The 17823-nt window shown below is 40.4% G+C and overlaps 1 protein-coding gene across 11 annotated transcripts in view; it reads left to right on the forward strand.

Annotated features, from left to right (window-relative positions):
• Positions 1-8920: 8920 nt before the first annotated feature.
• mecom (MDS1 and EVI1 complex locus) overlaps positions 8921-17823 on the forward strand; it is a 125485-nt gene continuing 116582 nt past the window's right edge. For all 11 annotated transcript variants that reach the window (XM_082503155.1, XM_082503164.1, XM_082503160.1 and 8 more), the window contains exon 1: positions 8921-9202. In XM_082503155.1, the coding sequence (XP_082359281.1) occupies positions 9166-9202 (37 nt within the window). In that variant the 5' untranslated portion in view covers positions 8921-9165. The remainder of the gene's footprint in view (positions 9203-17823) is intronic.

Consider the following 17823-nt stretch of genomic DNA (forward strand, 5'->3'; position numbering starts at 1 on the left):
TAGAAATATGATTTAAATGTCATACAACTTTAGTGTTGATAGTAGTATAGTACTCCATACTAAACTCCAACTAATTGAATGGAAAATGATTTCTAATCCCCCCCCCCCCCCCCCCAAAAAAAAAAAAATAAATAAATAAATAAATAATTAAACAAAAGGAATAATTCATAGTAATTCACCAATATAGTTTTCTCTTATTATTCCATTCATTCTATTCCATTCCTTTACAATGCTATATTGTAGAGATGAACCTGGCACTGCACAAAACAAACAAAATATATTTTTATTGCAAATGAAAGCAGTCTTTCAGCCATGTTTACGCCTCAATTAAAAGAAAAAGTAAAAAAAAAAAATGCACTTGTAGAAGTTAAATGATGTGACAGAAAGCTCCTTTTTGAAGTAATTATTCTTATGATTCTATGATGGGAATGTTGCCATGGAAATGGTCAGTCTTTTAGCTACTTTCTGATTAACCTATCTGTGTAAGCATAATAAAACCTTCAATTCTGGAGTCCTCCCTGTCAGGTAATGTGTGCCACACACTGGGTACATTGTATGCCACAATGCCAAATTTTTTTAAATGGGAATATTAATCTTTGATTTATTTTCATTGACTTTTCATTGATTATACCCATCATATTACTGGATCAGAATCCCTGTTTGTTGTTTTTGTTTTTGCTTCACTATGTCTCCAGAGCACAGTGGACTGCACATCAACCTAAACTGCGAAAGGTCCTTAGTTTGAAACTAGGACAAGCCACTTTGGGGTTATGCCAGGACGAAAGCATTCAAATCTGGCACATCAAACATGTGGAACTATGTGCTTGCTCTATATCTTGCTCTGTGGGCATTTACTTTATCCTACAAGCCTATGAGAAATCTCTCCTATATGGGTCTTTCATCTTAAATCCACAAGCACAGACCTTCCCCACTGGAAGCACAGGAAGACACAATCCTTAATGAATGTATTCTTTCTCTCTGCCTCTGTTCGAACCAAGGCAGTAATTAATGAGGCTCTGTTTGTTGTCTTCTCATATTATGTGCTGCAGTGTTTCAGTTTTTGTTTTACAACTCTGCAAATGCAGCAGTTTGTGTCTGCCTCTTAATTTTTAGAGTGGAAAATGGAAAAAAACAAAAACAAAGTTCTTCTCTGAAAAGTCACACATCTTTCTTCATTGTTTTATTATTTAAAAAAAACACTGACAGAAAACATAAGGAATAACAAATCAAGATATAAAATCTAAAGGGTACATCCGACTTCATGGTTATTTTCTATGCCAGTGAGCTACTATTGCTGTTGTACAGTATACTGCAACAGAAACATAATTGCCTAGCTGGATTTTCTCTCCAGTTGCTGGAAAGTTAACTGATTAACTTCCCATCCTATAAAACCTGTTATATTGGATGGGCAGCCTGGAAGATCCTTAAGGGGCAGACTGTGTAAGACCCATGTGGCACAGAGCCTCCTCACAGCTTATCACCCCTGCCAAAAACCATGTTATTGAGAGCAAAAGCTATAATAGACTGACATGTGTCTGCATCACTGTGACAAGTTTACTCTGAGATATCATCAAGAACACAAAGCCTTTCGCCACTTTCAAGAGCAGAGAATGAGTATAAAATCTGATCAAGCAGTACGCAACTGCCCTCCTTTGAGTCGCGAACAGCCTATGTTGTGAAGTAGCAATAGAATGACACAGTTAGTATAAACACTCTTTTCTAATACAATGAAAACACTGTTGGGCCCAAAAGGTGACATAAGACAGGAACAAGTTCATAGGTTGTATTTACCAGTGGAAGTCTATGGATGAATACGTTTGTTTTGTTTGAGCAGTGGGGAATATAGACAGGGAGGAAATGGTGGATAAAGAGGACAGAGAGGCAGGGTCATCTGGGAAAACAGGGGGTGTATTCCAGGGAGAGTTATTTCCTTTTCCAGAGGTAAACAAACGACCAAGACAGGCAGAGAGGGATCGCTGGGTGACTGACACCTGACAATATTGAAACAGGAGAGGATGGGATGAAGTGGCTACTGGGAATAATTAAATCAAATCACTTGTATTGTCACATCACATTACTGGTACACTGGCAGCACATGTGAGTGAAATTCTTGTGTGCAAGCTTCCCAAAAGCAACAGTGATGTTCAAAATACAAGAAATATAAAAAACAAAACAAAATATAAGAAATATGAGAAAAATAAGAATAAATATATGTACAAATATATCTTGCCTATGAACACTTCAGCTTGCAGTCTGGAGCACCTGGTGCTCAAACCACTGAACTTCCAACTGGTAGACAACCTGCTCAATCTCCTGAGCCCCAACTGCTCTAAAATACAGAGGCCCTTAAATACAGTGAGGGCTGGTGAGCTCATGTGAGTCCCACCAGAGACCCAGCTGAGATTGGTATCCAGTCTCACTTTTACACACTCTATGGTTTCATGCTCAGCAGGGATAGACCAACGCTGTAGTTACTGGGTAGAGACCTTTAACAACATAACCCTCCAAACAACTATGAGTGACAATTACTACCATTCAGAACAACCTGCAGTTCCTGACAAACTGGATTCTTGACTATGGCCAGACAGTTCATTTTAAACAGAAACTATGTTCTGCACCATAACTCAACAGGAGATACCAAAGCTCAGACAGACAAACCTGGGCTGGTTCTGCAATTCTTAAGAGCAGGCATATGTATCTGTGCCATGTCAGGAACTGGCACAGAGCTGTTTGAGGTCTTAGCCTCAAAGACATCTATGGTCCCATTGACCGTTCTCATTTTTTGTAATGCTTAACAAATTTGTGAGCAGACAATTGGTAGAAATTAAGAAGGTGGATCTGCTGCAAATGTGCAATGGAGAATCAGGTGACATCATTTTAAGCAACAACTCAGGACCTGTATTGGGAGCTGGAACAAAAACAAAGCTACCACAAGGCAAATAGGCAGTGTTCATTCCACAACAAATCTCAGTTTCACTCCTGCCAAGTTGTGTATCAAGTGGTAAAGGTGAGTTCCTGGAAGCCATCGTTCACCAGCTTTGCAGGGTGGTTGACTGTCACACCTCCAGGAAGTTGGTGCCTATGCTATTACCAGACTGTAAGACTCACAGCCAGCACAGAAAGCCTCTTTTCCTGATGAGGAAACCATTCAATGTCCAATGTCAGATTCCTAAAAACACTCAATGGCCTTAGACCAGCAGCATTACCACACAGATTTATAACCATATCATTTGGACCCTTTTTAGGATAGGATAATATGTGTGACACTATAATTTTATGGAACCATGCATGTGAATGTGCATGTAAAAATGGCAAAATGTTGTACTTGAGACAGCTGGCATCACTTCTATCACTGATTGTTTTTTTTTTGAGCCATGAATGAATCAAGGTCAGGTAAAACAATGAGAAGAGATAGGTTCAAATGTTTGACTTGCAAATGTCAAACTTGCAAAAGCACAACCTGCCAGAATTTTGGTGAGTCTGGAACATAAAATGTATTATTGCTTTAAATAATTATAAAACACAAATGGTACATTAAAAAGAAACAACTTATATTTAACTTGGGGAAAAACTGAGCTGCTTTGTTTCAGTTTTCACAGCAAGTACTTGAAGATTATCATTTAGACGTCTATAGCAGGTATTATGGGAAGAATTGCACTAATTATACCAAACATCATTTGTATTTGTGGGCAGAACGGCGGTTTGTTGGTTAACCCTGTTGCCTCACAGCAAGAAGGCACTTTGAGGCAAGGACCTGGGTTCAAATCCTTTCTGTGTGGAGTCTGGATGTTCTTCCCGTGTCTGCGTGTATTTTCTCTGACTTCCTCTCACCGTCAAAGACATGCAGTTAGTGGGGTTAGGTTAACTGGTGATTGTAAATTGCCCGTAGGTGTGAGTGTGAGTACAAATGCTTGTCTGTCTCTCTGTGTTAACCCTTCACCTGTCCAGGGTGTACCTCGCCTCTCGCCCTATGGCAGCTGGAACAGACTGAATTGGATAAGAAGAAGAGAATGGATGGATTACCATTAGTAGTGTAGCCATGAATTGTTTTTGTCAGACGTAACATAACAGTGTTATGTTCCATCTTGATTTGATATAGCTTAATTAAAACAAAAGAGCTCAAGTTTACAGCAAATACTAATCTCACGAGAGAACAAGAACAACGACAAGAGAAAAACAGAGGATCTTTTTTTTACCATCCTAAAAATAAAATGTGTATGTCTAAATAACACTATAGCTTGTTATGACTCATATTATAATTTCTCTGTCCCATTTTTCACTTTTAAGTGCCTTGCAGATTCTTCATCCTGGCTATGGAGAGGCCAATATTTGTGGCAAAAGATCAGAGAAAGATTCCTGATGGTCACTGGAATAAACCTCTCAATACATACATGTGGTATAGCTGTAAAGATTTCAAGTTTATTTTTATGTTGTCTGGTTCAAGTTCAGATGAACTGAGCTGTAAGCAGTCAGCTGCCCGCATTATTGGAGGTTATTGACTTTTTCTGTGGCCTAAGCATCCATTTGTGTGTTTCTTTAATTGCTCTGCAACCGGGAACCTGACAAGGATCCCACTGTCTGTTGTTACTGGAAACGGGAATAAATTAGTCTGATCGATTGTCCTATTGATTACATCTCGGATCTCTCTTTTGATGTGACTGGTGCAAGAGGACAGTCAGTTGCAAATTGATGGGATGAGTGTGTATCTTGTATCATGTGTGGCGTGGGAGGAGGGAATCAGACCTGCTCATCAACCAGTCCTCAGAGATTAATATGTCCACCGACAACACCAGCCCTATCAATAGTACTTTCACAAATTGTCTCCGGAGCGCATCGTAATCTGTATGCCCTGCTGGACTCTGAGGGCAGACGCAGTTAAAATGCACTTTACTTCAGTACCAGCCAGGCCAGCCCATTAATCTCTCACTTTTACCTTCTGCTTTTAAGTTTTTCTTCTTGTGGTCCAATGATAAATTTCACAGTTTGTGAGACTTGTTATCATGCAGTCCTCTATATTTCAGGGAAGAGGTCCATAGTCTATGTGCATCTACCTGGAAAGTACTGACAGGGCTGACGTTTGACTGCTGGATGGTTACACACTGACAGTCACTCATACTTTATTTTTTAGAATCTCAAACATTCCTGGATGACATCCACTAGAGGGGGGTATAGTATAAAGAAAGACTTTCAACGAGTTCGGCCTTCCGTACACATCGACACAGCCTGAATTAATAATAAAAATAATAAACGTGAGCATAAAAGGAATATCACATTTTCCTATTTGGGTTTTTTATTAATTGTACTACTCTAAAAAAAATCATCCAAGTTTAAAATTTGGAGTGTGACTAAGTCTTTTAAAATTATAATCAGTGGCAGCCTTGTTCCGTCGCTGAAAAACATGTTTCCAAAGAACGATATTCTTTTATCTCATTTTAATTATGATGTGCTATGTGCATATTTCTACTAAACAAACCAACTGATTTAAAAAAAAAACAAACCAAAAAACAACTAACTACCTCTACCTTAAAAAAAAATACATCTGACGTTGTGTTATCTGATAATACAAAAATAAGTATAAGAAAACAGAGCAAAGAATTTCTTCCAGGAAAAAAATGTGATTAAATGGTAAAACCATTAAAAAAAACACTGCAATAAATAAAAGGACATCACTTGCATCTTGTAGGCAAGCTAGGATAAATGACTGTGCTGTGCGTTCATATTTACAAATAGAAATGTTGTCTATAATGTCTGTTTTTAAACCCTGCGAGGGACAGCAACGTTTACACTGTATTTAAGGAGTTGTCTTTTTTTTCAGCCTACACATTGTTTTTATTTTAACTGAGGGTATTGCCAAGTGTTTTCCCAGTGAAGATGGATTAATGTCTCCAGCGCAGTATTATTATACTGCCTTAGCGGTTCTTTGTGCTGCTGTTTACTGATTAAACCGATAATTCTCCACACAGGTGCAGCCACACAGGGGCAGCACGCACCGGACAAAATAGTAATTGCCTTTAAGAAAAAAAAAAAATATATATATATATACGTATAATAATAATAATAATAATAATAATAATAATAATAATAATAATAATAATAATAATAATAATAATAAAGTCAGTACAGTTATACAGGTCTACAGTAGGACACCAAATCTACCAAAATGTGGCCTATTGTTGAAAAAAAAAAAGTTTTCCATTAACGATTATCTGTCTGTTTTTAATCATTCTAAACATATTTTGTATTTATATTATTATTCAATGAAACGAGAAATGTAGTTATTATTATTATTATTATTGTTATTATTATTATTATTATTATTATTATTATTATTATTATTATTATTATTAATAATAATAATAATAAATTAAAAGTGAAATAAAATGACACTTATACTGTGTGCCTTGATTTTAATGTCGAAGTTAACATCATCAAATAACGTAAATATCCACATTTTACATCCTTTATTTTGATCGCGCAGACTGGTTTGGTGGGACTACGTGGTGATAAATATCACTGTTGATCACTTGATTGATTAGGCTACGTTGCTTAAAGGTCATGCGGGCCCTGGTAATTTCCTTGCGCCGGAGGCTCCCTTTTCGCTTTTAGTCTCCACAGCCCCTTGTTCAGATCGTGTTATTTTTTAACCCCTCCACAGCTGAACCCGCCGTTGCATTACAGTAAACCTCCCAAACGCTTTCTGTTTCAGGCAAGTTTTCTTCGTTTTACACAATTTGAAATTTAACTTTTTTACATGCGGACTTAACGTTAAGTGCAGATGTGAGGCTGCCTTAGTGCTTGGAATTGGTGTCTGGAGCCCAATTAATGTCTAATAATTACAGCCCACGGGGCTCTCTTTGCACTACTATCGGGATCAGCGTGTCGTGATAAAATATGTAGTGGGGAAAATGCTCCGAAAGGGGAGAAGAAGACTGAAGAAGAGAAGAGTGAGTTATTGCGGTGAATGAAAACTGTTTCCATTTAGGATAATTGAGCGCCCTGCCTGAAGCTCTCTCTCTCTCTCCCTCTCAGTCGGTGTGCGGTGTGTTTTGTGCACGCCCGACGCGCCACCTTCACGGTGTATAGGCGCAACCCACTTAATAGCACCATTTATGTCATTATATAGTAAAGGCAGGGTGAGGTACAACCACAATAAAGTATCAGCATTAACCTCTCAACTCTGCCCTTTAAGTGAACACGGAGCTACATAAATAAAATCAAATAAAAATATAGAATATGTTAATAGAGGCGTGCACAGTGTGTCTGTTGGCGTTGCCAGTTGAGTATAACCTGTGTGTATTTTTACAGTGAGATTCGGTGTGTTTTTTTTGTTTTTTTTGCCCCATCAAAAGGGTCCGAAATCAAATCCTTCAGAAGATAAATGTGATCTGCAGAAGCTGAAAGTGTGTACAGAGGTTTTCATCCGCAGTATAATCGGCGTGGACGTATGAACACACTACATTGTCTAAATTTGACCAGTCTGTTATTTCATTCATTCATTCATCCATTCACTCTTTTCTTTTTCGCCAGAAGATATGATGTCACAAGTTCAGCCAGTTTCTGCGCACTTTGGAATCGATAGCTCAAATTAAAACAGCCATTAATGTGCTCATCTGCAAGAGGAGCCATATCTCCTGTGGGTCTAATTAATTGCCAATTACTTTAATTATAATAGGCTCCCACTGCACAGGGATAAACAAGATAAGATATCAGCTCTTGATGTGTGGGTCCGATTTTACTCATTTTATTTGTTGTTACCAAATAAAATGAATTATACCGAGGATCTGCTTTCCTGTGTGTGGTTGGTTTCTGCTGATGACTCTGTTTCAAAATGTTACTCTGTAATGCAATATATGAGATGAAGTGAGTATATTAAGTTGCTTTTTGCCTGGACGGCAATCATAAAAAAATGTGGCCCTTAAAATCCACAGGAGAAAAAGGGGACGTCTGTTCCACCTGCAGAGGTGGGGGGTGTGGAGAAAAGGCTTTTCTTTCTTGACAGAAACCCTCTCCTTCGCAGTTAAATCAAGTAAAAACATCCTTTTGGAACATTCAGCAATTACCACGAGATGAAATTCAACAGAAACTACTCAAAAGAGCATTAATACTAAGCTCTTAACGTATTAGTAATTGTCAGCGGAGTGACACAAAGAATTATAAAAAAGGAGGAAGAAGAAGGAGGAAAAGAAAACGTGGTCACTCTCATATTAAAGCTGTCAGTCGGGTGCCCAAGCGGGTGAGGGAGGGGGAACTTTTTAATTCATTTTCCAGTGCTCGGGATAATGTTCAAAAACACAATTAAAATATATAAAATCTTTAATGACCACACTCAGCATCGGCAATTCAAGTGAGCATTGATTAATGTGAGGTCATTTAAAGAGAAAAGGTGCGCTGTAAGGATTGAGAGTATTGAGAGTAAGGATCGTTATAATTAATGCCCTCGGCACTCCATAGATCCGGGGTGCTGACTGCACTGCAAAAAATAGCTATCCATCTTTTTTTAAAGAAAAAAAAAGCGTGCAGGGCTCAATCTGAAAAACCTTTTTTAATGTCTTTAAAAAGTACATAAAATCTATTGCATGAGGCAGAGTAACTAAAGTGAACTTGTTGGGAAAGTTTTCAGTCTAATTTTGTAGTGAATCGCCGCTTTATTTTTTAATCCACCAATTTAGGTCTTTGTAAGGAGGGGTTTTGTTTTGTTTTGGGGTTGTTTTTTTTAATCAAAATACATAGGAGCGTAAGTCTCCCATCTAATGAATAGACTTCAATTTAAAAGTTTTGTAAAGTTTTGGGGTTTTAAAAAAAGAAGAAAGAAATAACACACGGCTAAATGTGAAACATCAACTCTTGACATTTTTTGCAGTGTGCCCCGCTTTCTCACTCTGTGGTCGTTTGAAAAACTGACACGAAATGAGATGTCCGCGATTCACTCATCTTGACCAGATCAGGTTAATATCAAAGTGATAAATCGTCCCAAACTTTTTCTGGCACTTGCTGCCGGCAGATTTCTGGCTGTGCGCATGTGCGAAGGTGTCCAGACTGACAATGCTGGAGAGATAGCGCGTTTGGATTGAGAAACCCAGAGAAAAAGGACAGAGAAAAAACAAAAAGGAGGAAAAAAAGATTGACGAAAAAATCCAAACAAACCCACGCCGAGAGACTGGCACCATGAGGTCCAAAGGCAGGGCACGGAAACTGGCCACGAGTAGGTGCAACATCCCTTTCTTTTTTCTCTTGAAACATGCCATCTTATATACCTATAGACTGTCGCTGTTATCACTGCTTCTATTAATAGTTTCTGTTACGATTTCGTTTCCACGAGGAAACCCTCACTTTCACCCGCTTAAAAAGAAGAAAAAAGAGCAAACCGTGATGTTGTCGCGAAGAAAATAATTAAAGTCGAGCAGAAGTAGAGCGTAAACTTTACAGTTGAGGGTGCGATGGAGGAACTTTGTGCAAGGCGTCCGCTCCAGTATTGGAATTGCTCGTTGCATGTAGTGGGCGCTGTAGTGTAACGTGGTGTATTGCGAGTTAAAAAATCCCATGTCCAGTGCATCGGCAGTTGTGTTGCACTCGCTGCACGCTGCTGCTGTGGGCTGCGGGTCACTTCACTTTCCCGGGAGAAACTTGGAAAAACAAGTAAAGCGAAAGTGGAGCGAAACGAGGAGAAAACGGCGATTTAGAGACGCTAAAATGATTCGGGGAGTTTCCTTTCTTTCTTTCTTTCTTTCTTTCTTTCTTTCTTACTTTTTTTTTAAGTCTTGTTAGTGTGTTTGAGTCTCGCAGTTCATTCCGGAGGTCTTATTAATATATAATTTGTAGCATTTGCTAAATTCTGTGTCACCTGTGAATAAAAGACATTGAGACGTGTATATTTTATATTACTTTCAACGCTACAGTGTTACACTTTACGGACTTTAAAGTTTAGATTCATCACTACAGGATGCAGGCTTCTTACTAATGCAAAATCCATTCAGGATAAAATGATAACTTGAAATATCCACTGATGTTTGATTAAATTAAATGCTACCGTCTTCGTTTATTTGCTTGCTTGAACCTAATTAACTTCATGGAATGAGATGATCATGCTACAATAATTTTCAAAATGTATCTATTTAAATCAAATGCGGTTCTATGCTGCGTTCGCTCTCTTTTTAGTTGTGACGCTGTTTTTTTGTTTTGTTTTATGTCTAAATGTAAGATGCGTTTGTGCCTTCACCTTGAATTGTAATGCAAACTCTGGCAAGTCACATCCAAGAAGGCTACAGTGCAATGACCGAGGCCTGCAAGATTTCAGGTGTTTACAGAAATGTTCATATTGAGGAGGTTTACTGCGTTTAAAGATCTGCGCCTATGTCGTTGGAGTTCAGCTACTTGCACGGAATAAAACGGTGTAATTGTAATTTGTGAAACGCCCCGGGCAGCTGGTCATTAACGAGCAGGCTCCACAGAAGTTTTTTTTTTTTTTTTTAAGACTGCACGTGGTCAGGTGAAACCGAGTTCTAATGTAATTATTTGTCCGCACAGAAATGCAGCATAATGCTGACAGTCTGATGAAGCTTAATTGACGTATTCTAAATATATAAACTGCTTCACTGACCTTCTGGAGCTTCAGAAAATCCTGTGACTCCTGTGAAGATGGTGCACAGGTTATGTAAACACACAGAACGTCATCGTGCACAGTACAAAAACAGACCTGTGAGTTTTTTGTTGTTATTATTTATGATTTTGTTTAGAAATGCAGAAAACGAGCAGCTGCGCGGAACAACTGCACCAACTTTCTTTGCACACAATTAAAGCTACAATGAAGTTAGAAGGTCAAATTCTTCGTGTGATTATTATTTTCGAGGTAATTTCTAACTGTTAAGTAAGAATGGGGAAATGTTTTGGCCCCCGGAGCAGCGGGCCCGCTCTGGCCAACAGCCAGGTCTGCACAGTGTCAACAGTGAATATTTAAATTCCCAGACCCCTCATAAGGGCTCTGCTGGTAAATGCGTTCAGTGTGTGCCTCCCTCCTTGCAAAACAGTCGTGCATTTCTTTTTTTTTATTTAAGTGCCTGTAATACAGGAGGTGATGGAGAGGTGGTAAACGTGAGAGTGATTGATGGAGGCTGACTGATTAGTCCGCACGTCCAGATGTAATGCGGTGCGCCACAAAAAAACTCCCCAACCACGCTAAGCCAAGGCGTGCAGGCCGCACCCCGCGGTGAAATGTTAGCCACAGAAAGATGGTGATCCAAACTAGCTCGGTGTAGGCCTAATTAAAGGTTCACTTAGCATTTTTGAGTCTCGATAAATACCGTTTCGTTATAATGCGTTCGGAGTGCATTACAGTAGCGATTAATCTACCAAGACCAGCCTAGAGTAACCATAGCACGCATCTGAATTCAAGCAAACTAGACAATTAAGTGAATAAAAATATTTGGAAGTTTAACAAGTGCCAGCAGAGCAATCAAATACAACGTGTCTCCCAAGGCAGGCACTATTTGGTATGCCTAATCATTTTCACTTTTACCACAATATTCCGTCAGTCATCACTCAGTCTCCAGAAATGTGGAGCCATAACGCATTTTAGATGGGTTATCGCCCTTTGTGTGTGTGTGTGTGTGTGTGTGTGTGTGTGTGTGTGTGTGTGTGTGTGAATGTGGGAGGGAGGGGTCTCGCTGGGCCTCGCTGTCCGTCAGCGCCTCTCTTCTCGGTCTTGGGAGAAGTGCGTCGTCCTCCCCACATTGTGCAGTGGGCCATGCATCTCGCGTTTGTCTGGCGGAGCTCATTAAAACGGTTAATAGATTGGCCCATTTAAAAGGTGAGAGGGAGCGGGCTGGCGCGAGGAAAGTGAAATAGAGACCCCATTAAACGGCCCTTGTTGTCCCGGAGCGGCGCTCTTTGCCTGCGCTCCGCTTGGTGCCAAAGCTCTGTATACAAATGTCCCATATCGCCTTCAGTAATGGCCTGGGTCAAGAATCATTGGGGCCCTAGGCAGAAGTTACCCCCTTCTGTTGTCCTCCTTAGTTAACTGTTGCTTTGAACTTTTATTTCTGATGTAATAAATAACAGTAGAGCCAAATCCTCATATGGAAATCAGGGCCTACTATCACTTCAAACAAAGACAAATATATATATATATGTATATATATATATATATATATATATATATATATATATATATATATATATATATATATATATAAAAGCAGATTTTAAATGAGCACTGGAAAGATAACTCATTGCATCTGTAACAAGGGAAAACAAGGATTGGCTCACATTGTTGGCAATGTAACATCTTTTAAAACACTTTTGTTGCAGGATGTATCTGAAGGCCTGCATGTATGATTCAGAAATGTCTGACACACTGCTGGTGTTTCTGAGTTTATGTAATGGCTTTAGATGAATGTTTGTGTGGCACATATGAGAAATGCTTGTTTGAATGAGTCTAAAATGTTTCTGTTAATACATTTAAGGCTACATTCTAATTTATGTGCAACCCTTACAAAAAAGAAAGAAAAAATCCTTGAACAACTACAATATCGTCAGAAAACTGCTGTCAAACCAAGTGTGAAATGTATCCCAGTCCCATAAGTCGAAACACACACTCGTATGTACACAAGCAGCTTGTTTGGGGTGTATTGGTGGAGTTTTGCGGTATTTGCATGTCTGTCTGTGTATTTGTTGGTAGAATATGGGCTGTGGGAGGCAGTTTGACTCTGACCAGGACCTTCTCATCTATCAACGTCCCCATCTGTCTTACATGTCTCCCCCCCCTACCCTTACGACGGGCAAAGCCCTCACCCGCCCACCCTCACCCCTCTTCAGAAAATGGCTTCTTTGGAAGGTCTCTGATGTTAATGAGTCGTCCAGGACTTAGTCTCGCAGCTGTAAACAGAGAGCTGACGAGGTTAGTGGTTTGTTTATACACTGTTGTCACCCACTTGAAGGATGGCCTCTGTCCCAAGCAAGTAGGGAGCTTCCAGGCCTCATCATGAGTCCCCTCTCAGGCCCTGACACAGTGGCCCTGCCCCAGGGGGTTTCACTCCCACTTCTCCAACTGTAGTCCCTGCTTTCTTACATCTCAGACCATCGTGAATAAAAGGAATTTCATAAAGCCGTGTTTGTACGCTGATGGTGGTGTGTGTGTGCATGTGTGTGTGTGTGTGTGGGTGCTGATGCAGCGACCCAGACAGGGCAGTGTGGGAACACCAAGGGATGGATGGAGGGAGGGGGTGTGCAGCACCATGTCAAGCCTGGGAACCACTGTGTGTTTACCACAGGGAAACTGTACCAGTGCAGAACAATGAGTGAGCCTTACCCCTTCTAAATAAAAAAACGCATTTCTGCTTTCTTCTTCCCCCTAAAGGTCATGGAGTTAGAGATAGGGAGTCCACACAAAAGCCTCCAGTCTGTCGTCAGTCTGGTCTGGCCCCGTACGGTGCCAAGACTGAGGTCATTATCAACAGAGCAGTCCCGAGCTAAGCATATTTTTATAGATTGTGTGTGTATGTGTTTGCTTGGGAGCGAGGTGAACATGTGCATGCGCTTATTTGGTCAGGGCTGCGTGCACGAGCGATTCTTTGGCGTGCGTGTATGCGCAAAACAAGAGGCAGCGCGCAGAGTGCACAGAGCGCAGTTGTCAAATGTGAGACGTGCTGCAGTTTCTCTCATCGCAAATTAGTCTGAGATAAATGGCATTTTGCTGCGCTGAAAAGTTTACCCAGACATCAAACTGATTTGTGTGTCGTTATGATGTCCGAAGAGATATAACGTCAACAGACTGCTGATGGTGCACTTCACCCAGGCTATTAATGAGGCGGTGTGAAATTAGCACGCCTCGGCATGCTTGGAGGAGAGATGTTTGTTAGCTAATTAAAGAAACTCAATCATTTTATATGCGCCAATCAATTACCTGGAGCAGGTGGTAGAAACAGAACCCGACACTATGTCCTTATGTCTCACATCAGCTAACTACCCTAACTCACTTTACTACATTGTTGAGTGCTTTTATGGCCAGGAAGGCTAAACATTTGATATGACTCTTTGGTAGCTGCCAGTATACATGTGTAGCACTTCGCTGGACTGTTATTAGTTTAAAGGCAGCTGCCCAATCATGTTACATATGTACCTTTTTTGAAGATTAATCATGTTTGACTTTATTCACTTTTCATCTTTAACCCAAACAGGATGTTGCGAGTATAGAACACAGAATTATCAATTTTATTCCAGTAGCCCATATTTTAATGACCCGTATGCTCATTTCGTACATCTCCAAACTTTGTCTTGAGACAGTGATACACTACTTTGTACTGACAGGTGTTCGTGGAATTGCTTATGGACATTGTATTTTAATGGCTGTGCTGCAAGGGTGATAGAGAGAATAGTGCTTACACACTGGAGGGAGCACATAGCTATAAACAGGAATTACCCAACAATCGTTTTGTGAATGTGTTGATAACAGTGTGTTCCAGCACTGCTCGGGGATCTCCCTGGGTGGAGCAGGCTGACCCAATGGAAGGAACGAGCTCAAGAGTTGTTTCTGATTACCAGGGGACAAAACAGGGCATCGGGTCTTGTGCAGAGACAGGACAGGACAGGACGGACCCGATGTAGTCAGATGTGCGCATGCATGTGTTTGTGTGCTATGTGTATGTGATTCCTGTACACCTTTTATCTGTGCTACAATAAGCCCCCCACCCCCTTCCCACTCTGGACCCTGAGGCTCATTAAGGAGTGACCTCTCACCTTTTCAGGACGGGAGAGATGAGGGGAGGAGATGTGATCAAAGCCGGGCCCTTCCTGATGAAGTTTGGACTGCAACGCAGCCACCTCATTGGATCTGATAGCGGCTGCCTTGGCTGTGTTAAGTGTTGAAATAGTGATGTTAGAGTGGAAGACACGAAGACGAAAAGTCACGAAAAGTTCTGAATTCGCTATTAACTTGTAGCGACATACATTTAAATATGCAACACATTTATTTTTATTTTTTGGGGTACACAGCACCTTAATTTTATACACCAGAAATAAATTCAAACTGTAGGTATTGTTTACTTATTTATTTTTTTGTTTGCTTGTGTGTTCAGGTGAACTAGATTTTTTGGCCAAGTCTCTCACAGATGCTTGTTTTCTTAAACATTAAACACTTCTCAGGTTCTGTCGTTACTGATCTATGCTCCATCCGTGTTCATCTCATCTAGTGCCTTATCTCTGAAAAGGGAAGTCCATGTCCCTGTCCTCAGAGGTCCGTCTTGATGATTTCTCCAGTGTGCATGTGTGCGTCTGTATAAATTGTGCACTTCACGTGTGTGTACCACTGCTGCTGGTCAGCCAGGGTCACAGCAGAGAAAAGAATGTGACTGTGGAAAAGAATGCTGTGCTGATTAGCGCTGCTTACCTGTAAGTGAACTGGACGTGCCGGCATGTGATGAGACTGAGGAAACAAGGGAACAATAGGACAGTAGAGATTCCTTTCCACGCCACATTCCAGCGATCCAGCAACCCGGGACCCCCGCTTGGAGCTTTGATGAACCCTCCTCGCAGCTTCCTGGGATTGTCGCTCCTCCACAAACACAAAAACATAAAGTGGCCGGTGAGTGGGGCCAGGGAAGAGAGAACACGGCCCTCCTCAGGATGTCCTGTTTTGATTAGCGTTAGCATCCTAAAAGCACCATAGAAATATTTTTCTAACACGGAGAAGAGCTTAGTGGTGACACATCCACTTCTTTCCACGCTGTGACCTCCGAGGTCACATACACTACAATGAGCCAGAAATCAAAGAGGTGTTCCTCACATGGTGATGTGACTGGGAAATCATGTGCGGAAAACAAGGTGATAAAGTGATGGGGAGAGCTTTCACGGTGCGTCAACAGGTGTCAAGAGTTTGTTAGGCCATGGCTTTTACAGTTTTCCAAGCAATAGCTTATAATGTCTGGAATTACTAAGTCAATAAAAGTTGTGTTTCAAGTTGAAAATAAATAAATGTCTAAGTGTGATTAAAGTCACAATTCACTGCCTCTCTAATCCATTTATAACTGCTACGGCATTTTATAAACTGTTAACTTAATATATTATTTACTCGTAATACTTTTAAGAAACACAGTTGTATGATACTAAAGTCATAAAAAATTTAATACCTAAATCAAAATGTGTGGTGTTTTCACATTACTGAAATTCCTAATTAACTTGCAGTACTTTTCTTTAAGCAAGTTCTGCAGTACTGTATTCTAAGCTGTATTTTCTTATGCACAACGTGCTCTTTCAGCAGCCTGTACTACATCTTTTTTGTCTCTTGTGGAATCAGAGAGCAGTGAAGCATTACAGCATGGTCTGTTGTTTTGCTGGTGCTTGAGGGCTTTAGTTTGACAGGAGGGCACCACTTTGTTCACCTCAGTGTCCACAGGCAACCCCTCGGGACCTCGAGGCATGGACGTCTCTGTCAGGGCTGTGGCAAGACTGGGGCGATGGGGGGCCCCTCTGCTCGCTGGGTCAGTGGGCAAGCTAATCGATTTTATCTCCGTTTCACACACCACGCCAAACCCCTACTGGCCTGATATTCACATGTTCACTGTTCAGAGGATTATGGGCCTTCCATCTCCCGTCTATCTTTTTTTCCTCTTTCACTTTCTCTTTTTTTTCCCGTTCTTTGGTGTTTCTTATGTTTCCCATTTGTCTTTCTTCTACTATGTTTTGTCTACTGTCTACCATCATCTCTATTTCCCTCCCCCTTGTTCCAGCTTAGTTCTCTAAGTAGAGAGCATTTTACAGAGGACTTGCAAATTGTGTATCCTCCATTTTCTTGAACATTTTTGATGTGCCAAGGATTCCGTTTTAATCAAGCCCATTAACCTACACCAAAAATAAATACAGTGTAGTATGGCACACATATATTTTCAGGTTTTATTTCTAGTGCATGTCACTCATGAAATCCAAGAAACTCTTTCTTGACCTGTTGATTAAAATACTGTGAGATATCAAATTGTTTGTGAAATACTTTAAAGGGCTCTGAGTGCACCTTGAAAAACAGCGACCTAAGCAGTTGTGAAATCGAACAAGTGTGAAATCACTATACCTTCGTCTAGAGTTGGATTTCATGTTAAAACATGAAGAAACTAAGAAAGAGGGCACTTGGTCAGAGAAGCATAAAAGAACTCAACAGTAACTCACTAGTTATCTTTCTCACCATCACTCATTTTGTGAGGCCTACATGGTGAAATGACCTGAGTAGCAGGATCCACTCTGGAGTAAAACGTATGTATTTGCCACGTAACTCTGAAATGACAGAGAGTATAGGGAAGATGAGTCTCTGGTGTGATATACATAAAGTTAAATCCTCTCAGTAGAAGTTAAAACAATGTCTGTGCATCACCTTGCTACTGCAGTCACTGTAGTAAAGAATGGTATTCACCCATTCATACAAGCACTTTCCTTTATCTAATATTCACAAACATTAATTTTCCAAAGGATGTATCAGAGAGCAACATGGGGTTAGTATCTTGTCCAAGGATATTTGGCATACAAACTGGAAGCAGCCAGTAACTGAACCGCCAACCTTCTGATCAGTAGATGACCCACGCTACTTCCTGAGCTACAGCCACCCCAACATTCCCTAGCAGCAGATATGGGTAGACTGGTCAGAATTAAGTTTAGGTTGTATGATAAATAAAAAAACAAAACTGGCCTCAGAGTGACCTCAGGCTGGGAAAATGGTCCACTTTTCAGTGCACGATGCAATAATAGATTGATAAAAAGGAAGAAAGATGTTTTCACTGTGTCATTAGGTTTGTGATTGGTGAGGAAAAATCTAGTTTTGCATGTTTAAAATGTAATCTTCAATACAAA

Source organism: Aulonocara stuartgranti (assembly GCF_965226115.1).
Source record: "Aulonocara stuartgranti genome assembly, chromosome: 14".
In the NCBI taxonomy this organism is placed as follows: domain Eukaryota; kingdom Metazoa; phylum Chordata; class Actinopteri; order Cichliformes; family Cichlidae; genus Aulonocara; species Aulonocara stuartgranti.